The 20,632-nt window shown below is 46.7% G+C and overlaps 1 protein-coding gene and 2 non-coding genes across 4 annotated transcripts; all 3 read right to left on the bottom strand.

The window, feature by feature from the left end:
* Window positions 1-503: 503 nt before the first annotated feature.
* Window positions 504-4,468, bottom strand: rpl12 (ribosomal protein L12). 2 transcript variants are annotated; one of them, XM_034678661.1, is made up of 6 exons: window positions 4,315-4,468; window positions 2,724-2,797; window positions 1,323-1,421; window positions 1,145-1,226; window positions 974-1,060; window positions 504-654 (listed from the first exon to the last, which is right to left on the bottom strand). In XM_034678661.1, exons 1-6 carry the CDS (start codon window positions 4,349-4,351, stop codon window positions 536-538), a joined length of 498 nt encoding a protein of 165 aa, XP_034534552.1. In that variant the 5' UTR covers window positions 4,352-4,468; the 3' UTR covers window positions 504-535. The 2 variants fall into 2 exon arrangements, with proteins under 2 accessions (XP_034534552.1, XP_034534553.1); XM_034678662.1 differs by having other exon boundaries at window positions 4,242-4,356.
* LOC117809001 lies at window positions 777-903 on the bottom strand. The gene has a single exon (XR_004630418.1). It is a non-coding gene; the product is annotated as a small nucleolar RNA SNORA65 (small nucleolar RNA).
* LOC117809000 lies at window positions 2,561-2,687 on the bottom strand. The gene has a single exon (XR_004630417.1). It is a non-coding gene; the product is annotated as a small nucleolar RNA SNORA65 (small nucleolar RNA).
* Window positions 4,469-20,632: the final 16,164 nt, after the last annotated feature.

Below are 20,632 nucleotides of genomic sequence, written 5' to 3'. Positions count from 1 at the left end.
CCTATTGTAGAGAAACCAGAATAGAAGCGAGACCATCACCCTCTACAGACCGGGTCAGATCTAAAACCATGTTTACAAGTGAACTCTGATCTTTATGTGTGTACGCTGTGTTCACACCTCAGAGCGCTGATCAGCTGATCAGGTCCACAGCTTCAAAGAGACAAATCAAACTAAAGCCAGAGACCCTGAGAGAGACCCAGACGTGCTGTTTACTCAGGACCCGAGAAGAAGCGTCTCCTCTACCTGGAGAGGAGCTCCTGCAGTCAGGACTTGGACTTCAGGACCAGGTGAGTTGAATCTACAACCTGTGCCTCTAAATATCTGCTTCCTTGCCCACTTGGGAGGTTCTGGTTCCCTTCAGTTCTCCAGCATCAGGTCCCTTCACAGGTTCAGCTGATGAGTCACAGAAACACTCAGACATCAAACTGAAGTCTCAGTCTGGGACCGGGTGGATTCAGAACAGGTTTTTATTTGACATGAAGAACAGGTCGGACACCAGGAGCTCAGTTTGAGAACACTTTATTGTTTGGTCCAGTTACTCAGACGGACACTCCACTTTGCCGCTGTCGATGTCTTCGATGATGTCGTGAGGAGGACGGTTGTCCACGCAGCAGCCGACAGACTGGGCGGTTCCCAGGATCTCTTTGATGGTTCCTGAAATGAAACGGATGGTTCAGGAGGTGAAGGAGACGCTGAGACGTGTCCACAGCTCATTTAGAGATTGAATAACTGCAGGAGGTAAACACAGACTCTGATCAAACTGCATCAGATGTTCACTTTGTTCCAGTCTTTACGGCACAGAGCGGTCCATGAGTGTGAACAGCTCTGTTTCCTAAAGCTGGGTCGCTCTGAGCCTCCACTGGATTATACGCAGTCACTCTGACAGACAGGCATAGTGGCGGGAGGCTGAGGGAACTTTTACAGGTACCAAGAGACGAAGAGAGAGGAACCTCCAGGATGTTTAGAACCTCACCTGAGAGCTCCCTGGCGATGGAGCGATGTCTCATGACACGAGCGATGCCCACGATCTCCTCGAAGGTCACGGTCCCGCTGTGCTTGACTGGAAGAGTTCGGAGAAACGTTTTAATGTTTGTCCGCTTCAAACTGAAACCTTAAATTCAAACACGGCGTGAGCATCACTTACTGTTCTTGACCTTCTTCCTGTCACGAGGAGGCTCCTTCAGAGCTTTGATGATCAGAGCTGACGCAGAGGGCACCACCTCGATCTGAAACACACACACACACACACACAAGGTCACTCTCCTGCCTCCACAGGGTCATGTGACCCGCAAGGGCTCAATGTGTGATGTCACCATACGCACCGCTGCCTGTCTGTTCTGGATGGTCAGCTTCACGGTGATCCTCAGACCCTTCCAGTCCCCGGTGGCCTTTGCGATGTCGTCACCAACTTTCTTGGGAGACTGAAGAGAGAAACAGAAGATCAGACGTTAGAGCGGAGAAACTGAACCATGTGAAGATATTCAGATCACAGACGAGACCTACATTTAACTATACAACCACAAGCTTTCACAGCTGACACTTTAATGTGTCTAAATTAAGATTTATAACTTTACTCTAAGAAAACAGGTGTGAGGTTTCATATCACTGATTACACATTTAAAGGTGACATATCCTGCTGTTTTTCATCAACATATCTTGGTCTAAGAGGTCCCCAAAACATGTCTTTAAAGTTTATGCTCATAAAAACTCTTTGAAATCAGATTCTGGTCTGCCTGTAAACCCCTCTTTTTCAGCCCTGCTCAGAACAGGCTGTTTTCTGTGTCTGTGCCTTTAAATGAGAATGAGCTCTCTGACCACGCCCCTTCAGGAAGTGGGCGTGGCCTCGGCTGTCCAGCACGTTGATCTAATGTTTACATGTTGGCTGAATATACACGGCTGCTCACAGACCCGCGTTACTTCAACCCTCTGAATCTGATCCAGAATCTGATCCTGATGGAGAGGCGCCTGCAGCAGGACCTTTCTGAACCATTGGTCACAGATTTAGTGTTTCTTGTTGTTTTATTTGTCAGCATGTCGACGTGTGTCTTGGTACACAGCTACCAACATGTAGCTATGTGGCTATGCTAACTAGCGCTAGCACTTTTCCATGAAAACTAAAAATCATCCACTAGATCTTCAAATCTGCAGACGTGGGGAGTCAAAGCGACCTTTGTGTTTATTAAGACAGCCTCCAACTAGCATGCCTCCCTCCTAAGCTCCTTGTTAGCACACATGTGTGCAGGGAATGAAAAACGGAGGAGGGGTTGAGTTGTATTTTATACAGTCTATGGGCTGAACAAGCTCCGAGCTCTGACTTCCTGTTACAGACCGGATGGCGTTGTGACGGATGAAAAACACTGAAAACTGAAACGGCTGGTTTCAGCACACATTTACAGAAAGGTGGAGAAATCAGAACAGGGGCAGAATGGAGTCTTTGACTTTTCAGGGGGTTTGTAGACAGGGACACAGATTTCAGGGAACCATTAAGAAGTCCAGTTTCATGATATGTCACCTTTAAAGAAACTAAAAGTCGTTGCAGTAAGACGGAGATCAAAGCATGTTTTGTTCCAGTCTTTACGGCACAGAGCGGTCCATGAGTGTGAACAGCTCTGTTTCCTAAAGCCGGGTCGCTCTGAGCCTCCACTGGATTATACTCAGTCACTCTGACAGACAGGTATAGTGGCGGGAGGCTGGTTCCTACGATGACGGGTGAAAACACTCACCAAACCCAGAGGTCCGATCTTAGGGGCGAGGGCAGAGGTGGCTCCGACTTCTCCTCCTGTGCATCTCATGAACACTGAGAGACGAGAGAGGGATGAGAGAAGATGAATAAAGAGCAGGAACACAGAGCCGGGAGAAGAGTTCAGATATATCACTCTGTGTTCAAACTTCACTGACAGACAGCTGATCATAAAAACAAGGAGGTGCAGATTTATGAAACCTTGAAATCATTAAAGACACATTTCAGTGTTTGATTCAAAATCAACCTGAGCAGGTAAAACTGGTTTAATAAAATCGGAGTATTAAACATTTAAAAGGCTTCATCTGCTCAGATTCATATTATTAGTTTTAAACAATGATTCCCAAACATGTGATTAGATAACCTCTTACAAATAAGAGGAAAAGCAGAATAGATAGTTAGTCAACTTAATACAAATCAAATATAGAATTTAAGTTAAAATGTGCAACAAAAAATTCCTGATGGATATTAAAATATTCTGGTGTATTTCTAAAAGTGTGAAGTTCACTTAATTTGCAATAACTCAAAATTAGTTCAATACTTCAGGATTAAATATTTCAAATTAATCATAACTACTTGTTGTAGAAGTCTTAAATAAATTGAATAAAAACTCTTGAATAAAACTCATGGAATATATTAATTTTTAGATATTCTAATCTCTTGATAGGCAGGTGTTTTATTTTGGCGGGTTGTACAGATGTGCAGTGTTGTAGGTCCTCAGAGGAGATTAAAACCTGGTGCACTGATTGGTGACTTCACCTGAGGACAGACTCAATTAAGAGATCAATAATTAACTCTGATTTAAAGTCCTCACACTGAACCAGTCTTTGCCTCTTTGGAATGATAAATTCAACATAAGGAAACCAGCTCAACTTAAACTGCAGATTATATTTATCACTAATATGGAGTCAGTGTGAGTTCCTAAAGTCTACCTGCTGCTTTCAGTGAATCACCTGAAGATCACCTCAGGATGGACTCAAGCTACAGATTTACATCTGGTGATTTTCAGTTCTAATAGAATAAAACACCAGTTTAAAGTTTAAAGTCTGACCTGACACACGACACCTGATAAATATTACATTATTCATTTAAAGACTAATAAATCACAGAGATGGATTCAACTTCATTTTCACATTTCACAGATCAGGCTTCACATTTTAGTAAAACATTCAAATTACATGTGAACAGGACAGGTAAGATTTTAACCTTTAACTTATTCTAACTCACTTTTCTGCTAAATTAACATGAACCACTGTTAGCATTAGCATCAAGCTAAATTAACATGAACCACTGTTAGCATTAGCATCAAGCTAGCACATTCCTCCCACGTGGTCTCATCCACAGTCAGTCTTTAAATCACAACCTCATCCTCAGACCCGGACCCGGGTCACTCAGTCAGACTTTCAGGATGGGGGTCAGCATATTTACAGTCTATGACGTCATCATGCAGATATTACATTAAAGCAGATTTAGGGTTGAAGCGTCGCGAGCCCGTCTTTACCGTGTTCCGTTCACAGGCCGGCCTCCATGTTGGCCGTGAACGAACCTTAGGACCCCCTTTAGAGAACACGTACCGACTTTGATCTCGTTGGGGTCGAATTTGGGAGGCATGGTGCCGCTGTAGAGCTCAGTTCAGCTGGGTGGTGAGGGTGTCGGATGAACCCGGAGTCGGGACGACCGATTACTGTTGCACCTTCACCGCTAAAGGGAAAGAAAGACCGAGGAGGAGTCCGCGAGGCTTTTATACCCGCAGGAAGTATCGCGAGAGGAGGCGTACAGTTCTCGTGACGTGTACACTGCTTCCTGCTCAGACTTTTTTTCAAAACTTTATTATAAATGTTGAAACAAACAAAGGGTCCATTCATAAAGAGCTTCAACATTCATTAAAGAGAACAAAGCAGCTGCAGGTGGTGAGTTCAGGTAAATGAGAAAATTAGACAAACAGAGAAAATAAATAATAACAATGTTTTAATAAATGAATTGTGTACAATTCAGTGAGGAGTTCTTCAGTGAGGGAACCGTATATCTTTAGTGTTCTTGGTCCTTTCATTATTTTCAGGTTTATTTTGAATTCATTTAGAAAATGTCTCTGCAGGTCAGAGAGATAATCCGCCCTCCTTTAGCTGCTTTCTTAAAGACGTTTCTCTCCTCACTGAAGAACGGGGGCTTAAGAAGGATTATTAGAACGATTTAAAAAATACTTTCTAACTTCCTGTTGATTTAAATTAAAGTAGAGACACATCAGTCTTTACCTAAAGTAGAGACACATCAGTCTTTACCTAAAGTAGAGACACATCAGTCTCTATGTAAAGTAGAAACACATCAGTCTCTATGTAAAGTAGAGACACATCAGTCTCTATGTAAAGTGGAGACACATCAGTCTCTATGTAAAGTAGAAACACATCAGTCTCTATGTAAAGTAGAAACACATCAGTCTCTATGTAAAGTAGAAACACATCAGTCTCTATGTAAAGTAGAAACACATCAGTCTCTATGTAAAGTAGAAACACATCAGTCTCTATGTAAAGTAGAAACACATCAGTCTCTATGTAAAGTAGAGACACATCAGTCTCTATGTAAAGTGGAGACACATCAGTCTTTAGTAGAGACACATCAGTCTCTATGTAAAGTAGAGACACATCAGTCTTTAGTAGAGACACATCAGTCTCTATGTAAAGTAGAGACACATCAGTCTTTACCTAAAGTAGAGACACATCAGTCTTTAGTAGAGACACATCAGTCTTTACCTAAAGTAGAGACACATCAGTCTTTACCTAAAGTAGAGACACATCAGTCTTTACCTAAAGTAGAGACACATCAGTCTTTACCTAAAGTAGAGACACATCAGTCTTTACCTAAAGTAGAGACACATCAGTCTTTACCTAAAGTAGAGACACATCAGTCTTTAGTAGAGACACATCAGTCTTTACCTAAAGTAGAGACACATCAGTCTTTATGTAAAGTAGAGACACATCAGTCTTTATGTAAAGTAGAGACACATCAGTCTTTATGTAAAGTAGAGACACGTCAGTCTTTACCTAAAGTAGAGACACATAAGTCTTTATGTAAAGTAGAGACACGTCAGTCTTTACCTAAAGTAGAGACACATCAGTCTTTATGTAAAGTAGAGACACATCAGTCTTTAGTAGAGACACATCAGTCTTTATGTAAAGTAGAGACACATCAGTCTTTATGTAAAGTAGAGACACATCAGTCTTTATGTAAAGTAGAGACACATAAGTCTTTACCTAAAGTAGAGACACATAAGTCTTTACCTAAAGTAGAGACACATCAGTCTTTATGTAAAGTAGAGACACATCAGTCTTTATGTAAAGTAGAGACACATAAGTCTTTACCTAAAGTAGAGACACATCAGTCTTTATGTAAAGTAGAGACACATCAGTCTTTAGTAGAGACACATCAGTCTTTATGTAAAGTAGAGACACATCAGTCTTTAGTAGAGACACATCAGTCTTTACCTAAAGTAGAGACACATCAGTCTTTATGTAAAGTAGAGACACATCAGTCTTTAGTAGAGACACATCAGTCTCTATGTAAAGTAGAGACACATCAGTCTTTAGTAGAGACACATCAGTCTCTATGTAAAGTAGAGACACATCAGTCTTTAGTAGAGACACATCAGTCTCTATGTAAAGTAGAGACACATCAGTCTTTAGTAGAGACACATCAGTCTCTATGTAAAGTAGAGACACATCAGTCTCTATGTAAAGTAGAGACACATCAGTCTCTATGTAAAGTAGAGACACATCAGTCTTTAGTAGAGACACATCAGTCTTTAGTAGAGACACATCAGTCTCTATGTAAAGTAGAGACACATCAGTCTCTATGTAAAGTAGAGACACATCAGTCTTTAGTAGAGACACATCAGTCTCTATGTAAAGTAGAGACACATCAGTCTTTAGTAGAGACACATCAGTCTCTATGTAAAGTAGAGACACATCAGTCTTTAGTAGAGACACATCAGTCTCTATGTAAAGTAGAGACACATCAGTCTCTATGTAAAGTAGAGACACATCAATCTTTAGTAGAGACACATCAGTCGGTACAGTCCTGATAAAAAGCCTCCTCCTGAGTCACTAGGTCAGGAAACATTAACACTGAGAAATGTTAAAAGTCAGAAACTCTTAGAAAGTGACTGAGTTGAATTAGTGGTGGATCAAACCCCAGAGGTGGTTCTGGTTCTGATGAAGCTCTTTTCAGCAGAGACCTGGTCTCTGAGTTTTCTGACTCTGGTCCTCAGAGTTCTGATCCTGCAGGTCCCTCCTGACGGCTCGGGCTGTTTGCAGGGAGTTTCTGTCTGTTTGATGGAGTTTGGAGGCTGAGAGTTTTTGTGGATGATGTAAAGTTATTTTCTGAGCGGTTCATGAACTCAGAGGAGGCCAGAGTGCTGCATGTGGGTGCTGAGTGGATGAACATCCTCCGTGCAGGATAATGGGCCTGAAGCTGGCTGAGTGCTGCTGCTGCTGCTGCTGCTGGAATATAACAGTATAATGTCAGTGTATGGAGCGTGCTCCTGCAGGTGTTTGCATGGCGGTTGTATCATCGGGCTGTTGAGTCTGAGTTTGATGTACAAAGGAGCGTTTCCTGTTTGATTCCTGCAGGACTTTTTGACTCAGAGCTGCTGGACAGGAATAGAAACAGAACACAAGAGGGAGTAAGTGGGAGAGCGGCAGAGATCAGCTCTGTTTAATATGCATCATGAAAATCTGGGAGCAGAGTCACAAATTCACAGCTCATCTTATCAAAGGAGGAATTTATCTTTCAGAAAGTCCACAACAGTTCCAGGAAATGTCACGTCTGAATAATCTGCTGCTCCAGTGTTTCTGAGCTCTGACGCCGCGCCGCTGCTAACTTCTCCTTTAATGTTCAAACCCATAAGAAATGTTTGTTTCTGGTTTCCTTCAGAGAAACAGAATCTGAAGTTTTCACTCTTTCATAAAGCTTGAATGTTTCTGCTGTGACTCCACGTGTGTCTGAAGGAGGAGGAGAGAGGAGAATGTCTGAACCATGTAAGAATAAGAAACTGATTTAAGTCTGCAGCTGAATATTCCTGTTTTAATAAATCTCAGACATGAGAGGATGAATCTCTGAGCCGGCTGTTTGAACATGTTAACCAGATCAGGACGTCACGTTACAGCGCCATGAGACCCGAGGAGTCCAGTTACAGTCCTGCAGAGAGAGGGACGCCGCCCAGGGACGCCACCGCCGAGGCCATTACAGCTCCATCCCCTGTGTGTATGTGTGTATGTGTATGTGTGTGTTTGTGTGTGTGTTTGTGTGTGTGTTTTTTTGTGTGCATACATTCGTATGTGTGTGTGTCTGTTTGTGCGTACATGCGTGTGTGTGTGTGTATGTGCGTGTCTGTGTGTGTGCATGCATGTGTGCGTGCTAGGTTTGTGTGTGTGTGTGTATATTTATGTGTATGTGTAATTATGTGTGTGTGTGTATGTTTGCGTGTGTGTACGTGCATGCTTTGTGTGCGTGTGTGTATTTGTGTGTATTTGTGTGTGTCTGCGTCAGTGCTGTGTATGTGTGTGTGTGTTCTGCCATCTTTGCGAGGACAAATTCAGGACGTCTCTGAGGACGTCTCTGAGGACGTCTCTCTGGACTTCTCTGAGTAGATCTCTGGGGAGGTCTCTGAGGACGTCTCTGGGGACGTCTCTGGGGACGTCTCTGGGGACGTCTCTCGGGACGTCTCTCGGGACGTCTCTTGGGACATCTCTGAGGACGTCTCTGGGGACGTCTCTGAGGATGTCTCTAGGGACATCTCACGGGACGTCTCTGGGTACGTCTCTGGGGACGTCTCTGGGGATGTCTCTGAAGACGTCTCTAGAGATGTCTCTGGGGGGTAACGGGGACTGGACTCTTACTCACCTTGGGCTCTTCTCTGGTGACTCTGACTGGACTCAGACTTGAACTCTGGGGAAATGAGACACCAGGTCTGATGACTCCAACACATGCTGACACATAAATAAGTAATGCTGTCATGTGACTGAAAACTGAGTTCTGCGTCTCAGACGGACCAATAAAGAGACAGACTGATCATCTGTTGGATATTTACATGAACAAACACGGCCTAGGGTCAAAGGTCAGGGACTGAGTGAGCTGAGGGGACAGCTAGAGGCCCCGCCCCTAACCCTCCCTTTAACCTTTCACCTGCTGTAAACATGGAGCTGTATGGGGACTGACTCACTGCAGGAGACACACTCTAGTGGACTCTGGAGGAACTGCAGGAGACACACTCTAGTGGACACTGGAGGAACTGCAGGAGACACACTCTAGTGGACTCTGGAGGAACTGCATGAGACACACTCTAGTGGACTCTGGAGGAACTGCAGGAGACACTCTAGTGGACTCTGGAGGAACTGGAGGAGACACACTCTAGTGGACTCTGGAGGAACTGCAGGAGACACACTCTAGTGGACTCTGGAGGAACTGCAGGAGACACACTCTAGTGGACACTGGAGGAACTGCAGGAGACACACTCTAGTGGACTCTGGAGGAACTGCATGAGACACACTCTAGTGGACTCTGGAGGAACTGCAGGAGGAACTGCAGGAGACACACTCTAGTGGACTCTGGAGGAACTGCAGGAGACACACTCTAGTGGACTCTGGAGGAACTGCAGGAGACACACTCTAGTGGACTCTGGAGGAACTGCAGGTTTTGAGACTTGTGCATTTGTTGTGGAGTTAGATTTATGTGAAGTTTAACTTCTTTAATGCTGTATGTCATTGAAGGTCGTCACAAGTACACAAAGACGTGTGTTTGTGTGTGTGTGTGTGTGTGTGTGTGTGTGTGTGTGTGTGAGTGAGAGAGAGAAGAGGAACAATACAGAGTAAAGGGTAAGAGCCAGCTGTTATCTCAGCATAAACAAACTGTGAGCCTGAAGCAGGAGCAGCGAGCCAATGTTAACATTTACACACACACACACACACACACACACACACACACACACACACACACACACACACACACACACAGCTCATTTGTTAACTCTGGGGATTGATTCGATTTCAGCAGTTCCTCCGTCTCTTCGTCCTTCTTGACCTTCTCCTTCTGTTTTCCAATCAGCAGCTCGTCTCCTCTTCTTCGTCTCTCTGCTGAACAATTTCCTCCATCGATTGTTCCTCCGCTCTGCTCCACTCAGGAGGGAATCAAAACTAAATACACAGCTTGTCTCCTTTAACGGGATGTAAGGAGGGGAGGGAACAGTCTTTGGATTTCTGTCTTTAAGCCGCGTCGATCTGTGAACAAGCTCGTCGATGGTTAGAGGCCCAGAGGAGCCGGTTCAGGATCAGACCTGAGAGGATGGAACTGATGAGAGAACTTTAATCTTTACTTCAGTCAGCACACAGCAGGGTCCAACTCCTCCTGTTAAACTAGGAAACACAAAGGACCCTGAAGGCAGCATCAGAGAGAGGGATTCAAATATTACACAACTACAAGTTAAAGAGACAAACCAGAGTCTGATCATCAGGGTAACAGGGTCTGTTTTCGTCTTCAGTGAAGACGTGGGAGAGCACCGAGTGTGAGAACACATCTCACTTTATCCAAAGGTGTTTCTAGATTCAACTTTCATCTGTCAATCACAACGAATATTCAGTCTGTCCTCCAAACCCAGCAGGACCCTGCAGAGAGGAAGACAGGAAGTCCCACAACCTGCAGGTCCTCCAGAGTCCATTAGAGTGTGTCTCCTGCAGTTCCTCTCTGAAGCAGTCCGTCCCCTCTCTGAAGCAGTCTGTCCCCTCTCTGAAGCAGTCTGTCCCCTCTCTGAAGCAGTCTGTCCCCTCTCTGAAGCAGTCTGTCCCCTCTCTGAAGCAGTCTGTCCCCTCTCTGAAGCAGTCTGTCCCCTCTCTGAAGCAGTCCGTCCCCTCTCTGAAGCAGTCTGTCCCCGCTCTGAAGCAGTCTGTCCCCTCTCTGAAGCAGTCTGTCCCCGCTCTGAAGCAGTCCGTCCCCGCTCTGAAGCAGTCCGGTCCCCGCTCTGAAGCAGTCCGTCCCCTCTCTGAAGCAGTCCGTCCCCTCTCTGAAGCAGTCCGTCCCCTCTCTGAAGCAGTCTGTCCCCTCTCTGAAGCAGTCTGTCCCCTCTCTGAAGCAGTCTGTCCCCTCTCTGAAGCAGTCCGGTCCCCGCTCTGAAGCAGTCTGTCCCCGCTCTGAAGCAGTCTGTCCCCGCTCTGAAGCAGTCTGTCCCCTCTCTGAAGCAGTCCGTCCCCTCTCTGAAGCAGTCTGTCCCCTCTCTGAAGCAGTCTGTCCCCGCTCTGAAGCAGTCTGTCCCCTCTCTGAAGCAGTCCGTCCCCTCTCTGAAGCAGTCTGTCCCCTCTCTGAAGCAGTCTGTCCCCTCTCTGAAGCAGTCTGTCCCCTCTCTGAAGCAGTCTGTCCCCTCTCTGAAGCAGTCTGTCCCCTCTCTGAAGCAGTCTGTCCCCTCTCTGAAGCAGTCTGTCCCCTCTCTGAAGCAGTCTGTCCCCGCTCTGCCGCTCGGCTCGGTTTACTCTGACAGCTCGGGGAGATTTCACGTCGCTGCTGTTCCAGACGACCACCTTTCTCCCATCATGCATCTCTTCTCTGGAGGTAACAGTGAGGTCCAGTGAGGTGTAAAGCTCTGGTGGCCACCTGAAGCTTTGAACAGAGCTGTCACAGATTCAGTCTCATCAGCTCTCACCTGTCCCTCCTCTCCTCACCTGCTGCTCTGCCTCAGTCGCCCGTCTCTTCTCCTGGAGCTGCTCAGCATCATGAATAACACAGAGGTCAGAGGTCATCTCTCTGTCCTCTGTGCGATTGATCAGCTGATCAGGAGGTAAGATAAACTGCTTCCTGTCTCGTGGTCGGAGCCTGATGAGTATTGTCTTCATGGCGTTCCTCAGAGTCGTGGTGACTTCACGTCTCAAACTCAGACTCATGAAACTCTCTGTTTGTAGCTGGGGTTGTTTTGTCCTCTCAGAGATCAGCTGTTTATAGAAAACAGAGCAGATCTGTGTTAGAGGAGGAAGAGGCGAGACGAGCAGCACCAGACCCGTCAGCTATCATCTGATGATGACTCAGCGTTTTTATTCATCTGTGTGAGCAGACGTCTGCAGATAAGACTCTTCTTACAGAGCTCACACACGAGGACCAACACTGACGGACCCAACAGTTCAGTTTTTAAAGACCACACGGCTCAGAACTCTGACGGATTCATTCAGTTCATCTGGACAAACGCTGATCTCACCTGAAGCCTAAAAACGACCACATGTTGGAACGAGAGAACGCATCAGAGAGGATGGAGCCCACCATCAGGGGGGGCAGCAGGGGTTCTAGAACTCTGACATCAAAGACGGAACTCAAGAAATTCTGTCTTTGATGATGTCAGAGTTCTGTCTTTGATGATGTCAGAATTCTGTCTTTGATGATGTCAGAATTCTGAGAACAAATGGAACATTCCATGAAGAAGGTCAGAGCTAAAAAAACATCAGTGTCTCTAATCCTCTTTCATAGACCTCCATTCAACAAACAAACATTGTAGACGTAGTTTTCTTCTCCTCTTGAGGACAGACCTGACAAAGCTGGACTTTGGACTTTGGACTAATCTGCATCATGATGTTGTTATTTCAGCAAACTGAAGACCCGTTAATTACAAGAACATCACAAGAACATTAGTTCCTGTTTCAGGTTCATACCGCTGAAGGAAGCCAGAGGGAAGACTCTGTGGAACTGTTTACAGTGAAGCTGAGACTCTGTGGAACTGTTCACAGTGAAGCTGAGACTCTGTGGAACTGTTTACAGTGAAGCTGAGACTCTGTGGAACTGTTTACAGTGAAGCTGAGACTCTGTGGAACTGTTTACAGTGAAACTGAGACTCTGAGGAACTGTTCACAGTGAAACTGAGACTCTGAGGAACTGTTCACAGTGAAACTGAGACTCAGCAGCGCTGGGGACAGATATCCTGAAACTAGCTGAGCTGGTACTGAGTCTGATTCAACTCTGTCCTGAATTTGAAAGTGTTTAAACTAGACTACGTATGAACGCACACAGAGCTGGTGAGTCCTGCAGGCCTCAGACGGTCTGCTTATGAGCTCCTAGTTTAGGGTCTAAGATGCTCTTCATCAAGAGGGTTCATTTAAAGTCTTGATCTGAGCTGTCGGTAAGATCTGATGTGTTCGAAGCATCATGAGAGATCAGCTCCTCAGAGCAGGATCTCTTTCTGTAAATCAGCAGACTCTGGTTTACAGCAGGACCCTCTTTGTGGTTCAGACTTTGTCCTTCCAGGATCTGTCAGCGTGTAAGCTGATCAGGCTGATCATCAATAACCGTAAGGAGACACCTGGCCCACATAATCCGATTCCTTCTGAGGGTCTCCTCCATCGACGCCGTGCAGACTTCCTCTCCTTCTTCATCCCATTAGGAGAAACAGGAGACACAAACGAGCCCTGAATACTAGATGAGGCTCACGTCAACACGCTGCATTAATGAAATAACAGCCAGTCCACTCCCGGGGACCTGATGGGGCCGCGAGCGAGCGAGGCGGGGTTAATTATCCCGTGCTGGTGCTGAATCAGAGGGCATTTATCTGTTGCCCCGCTGCACGGCTCCCCTGGAGATCCAGCACAAATTGAGAGAGACGAGCGATTCCCCAGGAGTCCAGTTTAATTTCTGCACAGAGAGATTCCACTGAACCGTGTCAACCCGAGCAGCCGGGGACAAAGAAGACCAGGGTCTCTGAGACACGCCAGACAAATGAAGGGCTGAATGTCGTCCTCCTCTTCCCCCTCGTCCCACTCGTCCTCCTCCCCTTGCCCCCCTCGTCCTATTCGTCTCCCTCGTCCTCTTCGTCCTCTTTGTCCCCCTTGTCCCCCTCGTCCCCCTCGTCCTCCTCCCCTTGCCCCCCTCGTCCTCCTCGTCTCCCTCGTCCTCTTCGTCCTCCTCGTCCCCCTTGCCCCCCTCGTCCCCCTCGTCCTCTTCGTCCTCTTCGTCCTCCTCGTTCCCCTTGTCCCCCTCGTCCTGTTGCTCAGAGAGGAAAACAGAGTTCAAAGGGAGGGAGAGAGAGAGAGAGAGAGAGAGAGAGAGAGAGAGAGAGAGAGAGAGAGAGAGAGAGAGAGAGAGAGAGAGAGAGAGAGAGAGAGAGAGAGAGAGAGAGAGAGAGAGAGGGAGAGAGAGAGAGAGAGAGAGAGAGAGACAGAGAGAGAGAGAGAGAGAGAGGAGATGCAGCGTGAGAGCTGAAGGACAGGGTCTTGGACCCTCTGTTGCTGCAGGCGTTTAGTTTGTGTTCAGTCCTCAGTGTGAAAACATGACCTGTAACAAACAGCAGATCCACAGCTGAGGACGTCCCCACGGAGACGCCCTCAGGAGAGCCGAGCTCAGCAACAACCTGAACCCTCAGAGGGACACTCAGGCTTTTATTATGACAGTCAGAGCTGCAGCACACTTCCTGTCGGCCTGCAGAAACACAGACCCGTCTCCACAGCAGCGCCACGACAAAACGCCGCCATGGAGAAATGTTGTTGTCCTACAGCGTGATTCTACAACGCGTTATGGAAGTTCACACACACACACACACACACACACACACACACACACACACACACACACACACGGATCCATCAGCTGAGCCTGACTTTCATTTCACGCCACATCAAACCGTGGACTCTCAGACGGCCGATTAGTTCTCTTTAGAACCCGGTTATCGGTTCCAACAGGACAAACAGCTGAGGAGTCTGAAACACGCAGAGGCTGAAGCTTCCAGATATTCTGAACCTACCAGGTGAAGTAAGGTTGATTACGTTAGCTAGGTTGCTAGCTAGCTGACAGGAGAGGTGTTAGCAATGAAGCGGAACAGCTGGTGACGTAAACAGGAAGTACTTTAACTCAGTTCAGTCTGATTGGTCGACGCAGGCTACGAGGCTCCCCGATCAGAGGAGGGGTTTGTAAAGACGTCAGGTGAGCTGAGGAGTGAACGCAGCAGGTGGAGTCACTGTGAGTGAGCCGGGGGGGCGGGCGGCGGGCGGGCGGCCGGAGTGATGACGACCTTTACTCTATAATCTTTAATTATGACGTCTACTTCACACGTCTGTCAGAGCGTGGGAATCCCCGGCTCTGATCCAGTTAGTGTAGACAGCTTTGATTAATTCCTCTCAGTGTGTTTCCCAGCATGCTCTCTGGTTTCCCTCCACCTCCCTCCTGCTCCTGGATTATCATCTAATCCCTGATATTCATCAGCGCGCGGGGTCAAAGGTCACCTTGTTGTGAATGCAGCACATCAGAGTGATCCGGGGCAGATTGTTCAGAGGTCAGACCAAGCGGCAACCTCCGGTCTAAAAACATGAGTCAATGCTGAAGTGTTAAAAACTGCAGTTCATGGAGGATCCACTAGAGGCTGGTTCTGGAAGTACAGGAAGTCACATACACATGAACGGGAAAAAGCCGATCTTTACAGCAGAAATAAACATGTTTACAGTCTGGTTCTAAAGACCAGTGGAGTCTGGATAGATCATGTCTCGATGTCCTCTCACTGTGAGGGGGGGGTGGGGGGGGATTTCAAAGATATGGAGATTAGGAATCTTCCAATGAGAGGCTCAGCTGCCTGCAGGAACACTGCAGCTGTTGGCGAGGAGGCTCAAACTCCGCCTCTTTATGCCACACTGGCTCCACAGAAGCAATATGGCCGCCGCCTCCCGCCGCCGATTGGTCTGAAAACATCTCTTCAGAAACAGACGGGTGACGTCACGGAGACTACGTCCGTATTTCAATCAGGAGAGACACAATCTGAATATTAAGGTTCTTTATTAAAACTGAAGGAATGATGGAACTTGACAGAAGTCTTTGGTGTAAGGACTCTGTGGGGATCATGTTGTAGGATACGTGAATTTGGCAGCAGAAGAAATCCCCCTAGAGTCCAGACTCTGGTGGTGGTTGATGATGATCCTAGGAATTGAAGACTTGCAGAGACCAGGTGGAGACGGGGAGGTGGAGGGGTGCGCACCATCAATGCAAGAAGGAACTAGCTGGAGAGAGAGACACATTTAAAAAGACAGCAGAGAGTTTCCCATAGGAAAATAAATTCAGAGAGGAGATCTCAAAGTGTTTCATTTCTGTCTCCTAGACAACAAGGAGATCTGTTTGAAGGCAGAATGAGACGATAGCTTATCTCTCCTGTTTCTCATTCTTGCCTCCAGAGACTAAGTCTCAGCTTAGTCTCCCTTTCAGTTCCAAAGGAGATCTGGTCTAAGTCTGAAATGGTTCTCAGGTATTCCTCAGGTGTTGTGACTCCTTTGAGCTCAGGTGGAGAAATCAGGGAGCTCTCTCAGTCTAACCTCATCCATTTGTTTTTGTCAGACTCAGTTTTTGTGTCTCAAGTTGAGCTCAGGTGGATCAAAGAAAGAGCCTGAGCTCATCTTTCATCAACATTTATAGAGCCCTGCAAAATTAACATTTATATGTAAACTTACAATCCTCATTAAAACATGTGAACCACTTCAGATCAGGACTTTAGATGTGAACTGATCTCTTCTTTGACTTCACAGTCTGGTCCTTCCTTTCCAAGTCTGTGTGGAACAAAACCACTTCACAAAGATTTAGTGGATTTGAGAGAAACTGCAACAGATAGAGATTTCATATCTCCAGGTCTGACCGACCCTTTATTTCAAATATGGGCCTCTAAAGGGCCGACCGGATTTAGACAGGTTATTAGAATTAAAGGGCGGATTCTTTTGGGCGCTGGTGGTCTAGCGGTCTAAGCGCCCCACATACAGAGGCTACAGTCCTCGTCACAGGGGTCCCTGCTCACTACTCCCCACATGTCCTGTCTCTCTTCAGCTGTCCTGTCAAATAAAGACAAAAATATATTTAACAAAAGAGAAGACAATGATCCATTAATGAGACCTCTCATTGAAGTCTCCAATAAGACTCATGTCATGGTTTAATTATTTCTCCTGGTGAATTTTAGGAGAAACTAACGAGAAAGGAATGAGAAGAATTTGAAACTTGAAAGAGGATGAAGTGAGAATCTCAGTTTAGTCTCTGGAGACTTAGAAGAGAAAGCCTTGAGCAGTGAAATGTTCCTCTGGGATAGGCTGATGATAAGGGCGTGCCACTGAGCTATTGGATGACGCCGCCGCTGATTAGCCAATAACAGCTCAGGAGCGTGCAGCTGGAAGAGGGTCAGCTATTGAACGAAGGAGAGGAGAGTTAAATAACTGCTGTGATTGGTTTATAGTCTTCCTGTCTGAACTTTCACTAGAGCTACATTTTCTACAGTGTGTGGGTCAGACACAGAACAACAGAGGACTGTGATCATCTTCCTCCTCTGATCCCTGACCTTTGACCTCAGGGTGTCGGTTTCACACCTGTCAGCGGAGACGTTGTGTTGAACGTGAACTCTGTGTGTGTCTCTGATCTTTCTTCAGTCTGTTCTAGGATCTATGCAAACTGACTTTGTTCTATTTTACGTACAGTGAATGCATCACAGGTCAACCGTGAATGTACAATCAATGGTGCTCTGATGTACGTCAGTCAGTGAACTCATCACCCTTTAAAAACACTTCTAATGCATTACTGTAACGCTGACACCGGTCAGTGAACGCCTCACTGCGGCGCGGGTTGATGCGACCGCGTGTTCGGAAGGCTGAGCTCTCTCCAGGTTCGATCCCCTCCGCTGCACGTCCTCCCTGAAGCACTTCTGTATGTAGGTCAGCCAGTGAATGCATCGCTGTTTGAGAGTACCACGGCGTGTACGTCAGTCTGTGAACACATCACCGTTCAATGAGCGCTGAGGGAGAGCTTTGTTTAAACGCACTTCACATGTGCGTCTTTGAAAGCATCACATCAGGGTGATCTCTGGACCTTCAGCAGACTCCACCCAGAGTTCACCCAGCAGCCCACTCTCACAGTTTCCACAGACGTCAGGTGAGCTGAGAACAGGTTCAAGGAGGAGTCACTGTGAGTGAGCGGGGTGAGGATGAGGATGAGGATGATGATGATGATGATGATGGTTAGGAATAGCTCCCAGCATGCTCTTCTCCTCTCCTTACTGAAAAAAACCAGACTGTGCTTTAAATCATCAACATGTGAGAAGCAAAGTTTTCATGCAAAAACACCGACAGGCTCGCTCTAAACACTATTAGTCAAATCAGACAAACAACCACACACACACACACACACACACACACACACACACACACACACACACACACAGTGAGGATGTGTGTGTGTGTGTGTGTGTGTGTTATACTGTCTGTGCTGCAGAATATAAACAGGAAATAAATCCAGTTTCACAAACGTTTATCTGAGCAGAGGTCACATGATGTTCATCTATCCTTTATTAGATCTGCAGAAACACACACACACACACACACACACACACACACACACACACACACACACACACACACACGCCCACCTGCTTCTGCTCAGCACAGACGCAGATCATGAGTGACATAATGGTGTGTGTGTGTGTGTGTGTGTGTGTGTGTTGTTTAATAATCCTCTGTATTTGGATGTGTGTGAGCTCTAACTTTGCTGCAGCTGCTTTAAACAGTTTATCTGATACATGAAGCAGCACTGTAAAACAGTCTGTGTTCATCACACTCAGTGTACCCAGGAGTGTGTGTGTGTGTGTGTGTGTGTGTGTGTGTGTGTGTGTGTGTGTGTGTGTGTGTGTGTGTGTGTGTGTGTGTGAACCATAGAAACATGTTAACTGATAGAAAATAATCTCAAAGACCTCCCGGTGGTAGGTGTTGAAAAAATGAAGTCCCAAAACCTGCAGTTCCTCCAGAGTCCACTAGAGTGTCTCCTTCAGTTCCTCCAGAGTCCACTAGAGTGTCTCCTTCAGTTCCTCCAGAGTCCACTAGAGAGTGTCTCCTTCAGTTCCTCCAGAGTCCACTAGAGTGTGTCTCCTGCAGTTCCTCCAGAGTCCACTAGAGAGTGTCTCCTTCAGTTCCTCCAGAGTCCACTAGAGTGTGTCTCCTTCAGTTCCTCCAGAGTCCACTAGAGTGTGTCTCCTTCAGTTCCTCCAGAGTCCACTAGAGTGTGTCTCCTGCAGTTCCTCCAGAGTCCACTAGAGTGTGTCTCCTGCAGTTCCTCCAGAGTCCACTAGAGTGTGTCTCCTGCAGTTCCTCCAGAGTCCACTAGAGTGTGTCTCCTGCAGTGAGTCAGTCCCCATAGAGCCCCATGTTAAAAACAGTTTGGGTCTCTATAGCTCATTTCTGTCGTCATGACGACTGTACGTCTGAATTTATAAACAGCTCACCTGTGTACAGCAGGTGAAGGGTTAAAGGGAGGGTGAGGGGGCGGAGTTAAGATAGAACTCACCTGTTTACAGCAGGTTGAAGCTCATTTGCATAAACAAACATAAATAAGGGCGGGGCTGATTTGACTGACAGGTGGGGGTGACGTAGCTGTTAGCCAGGTGTCTAAGGTATGACCTCAGCTTCTCTGCCACTCTTCACCCAAAATAAAAGAACTCATCACACTTTATGTTTTCAGGGTTTGATTTAAAGGTTAGCTTCTGTTTCTGTTGATATTTTTACTCTAACGGGTCAAATTCAATATTTTTAGATAATTCTGGACGATATCTCACGACCCCCCAGGGGGTCCCGACCCACACTTTGGGAACCCCTGTCACACAGTCTGAGGTATCTTTATACTCACAGTGCTGCTCCCTCTACCTGCAGAGACACACCTCAACGAGACCCCGAGCTCAGCCGGAACTTGTTTTTACAGTGTAGAAGAGTGGAGAGCTGCTGATGGGAGGAGGGAGGGAGGGAGGGAGGAGGCTGAAAAGAGGTGGAGTAGGAGGAGGAGGAGGAGGAGGAGGAGGGTCCTGCTGTCAGACTCACAGGAGGACACAGAGGCAGGTTTCAGGAGCTCCTCCGTGGAACCATCGAGTCTCCGCTCTTCAGCTCCGAGCTGACGGACAGAAACCTGAACCAGAAACCTGAACCAGAAACCAGAACCAGAAACCAGAATCCAGAACCAGACCTCCAACTCCGGACCGCCGAGGCTGCGCGCGCACCGCGGGATGCTGCAAACTTCAGAGCGGATCTATAAACTGCGCGTGGAGCCGATCACTGAGCCAATCAGATCAAAGAACCTCTGATGGATTCATGAAGGAGGAGAAGCAACAGATGAGGAGCTGAGGTCAGTGTTTCACACACACACACACACACACACACACACACACACACACACACACACACACACACACACACACACACACACACACACACACACACACACACACACACTTCAACTTTATTACTCACTCTGACACACTCCACATCCTCTCTGCTGTTATTACAACATTCATATCACAGTGTGTGTTCAGTGTGTGTTCAGTGTGTGTTCAGTGTGTGTTCAGAGTGTGTTCAGTGTGTGTTCAGTGTGTGTTCAGTGTGTGTTAAGTGTGTGTTCAGTGTGTGTTCAGTGTGTGTTCAGTGTGTGTTCAGTGTGTGTTCAGTCTGTGTTCAGTGTGTGTTCAGTCTGTGTTCAGTGTGTGTTCAGTGTGTGTTCAGTGTGTGTTCAGTGTGTGTTCAGTCTGTGTTCAGTGTGTGTTCAGTGTGTGTCAGTGTGTGTTCAGTGTGTGTCAGTGTGTGTTCAGTGTGTGTCAGTGTGTGTTCAGTGTGTGTCAGTGTGTGTTCAGTGTGTGTTCAGTGTGTGTTCAGTGTGTGTTCAGTGTGTGTTCAGTGTGTGTCAGTGTGTGTCAGTGTGTTCAGTGTGTTCAGTGTGTTCAGTGTGTGTCAGTGTGTGTTCAGTGTGTGTCAGTGTGTGTTCAGTGTGTGTTCAGTGTGTGTTCAGTGTGTGTTCAGTGTGTGTTCAGTGTGTGTCAGTGTGTTTAGTGTGTTCAGTGTGTGTCAGTGTGTGTCAGTGTGTGTTCAGTGTGTGTTCAGTGTGTGTTCAGTGTGT

This window comes from Notolabrus celidotus, unplaced genomic scaffold (genome assembly GCF_009762535.1).
Source record: "Notolabrus celidotus isolate fNotCel1 unplaced genomic scaffold, fNotCel1.pri scaffold_197_arrow_ctg1, whole genome shotgun sequence".
Taxonomy (NCBI): Eukaryota; Metazoa; Chordata; class Actinopteri; order Labriformes; family Labridae; genus Notolabrus; species Notolabrus celidotus.
This window is presented reverse-complemented; position numbering and strand designations above follow the sequence as displayed.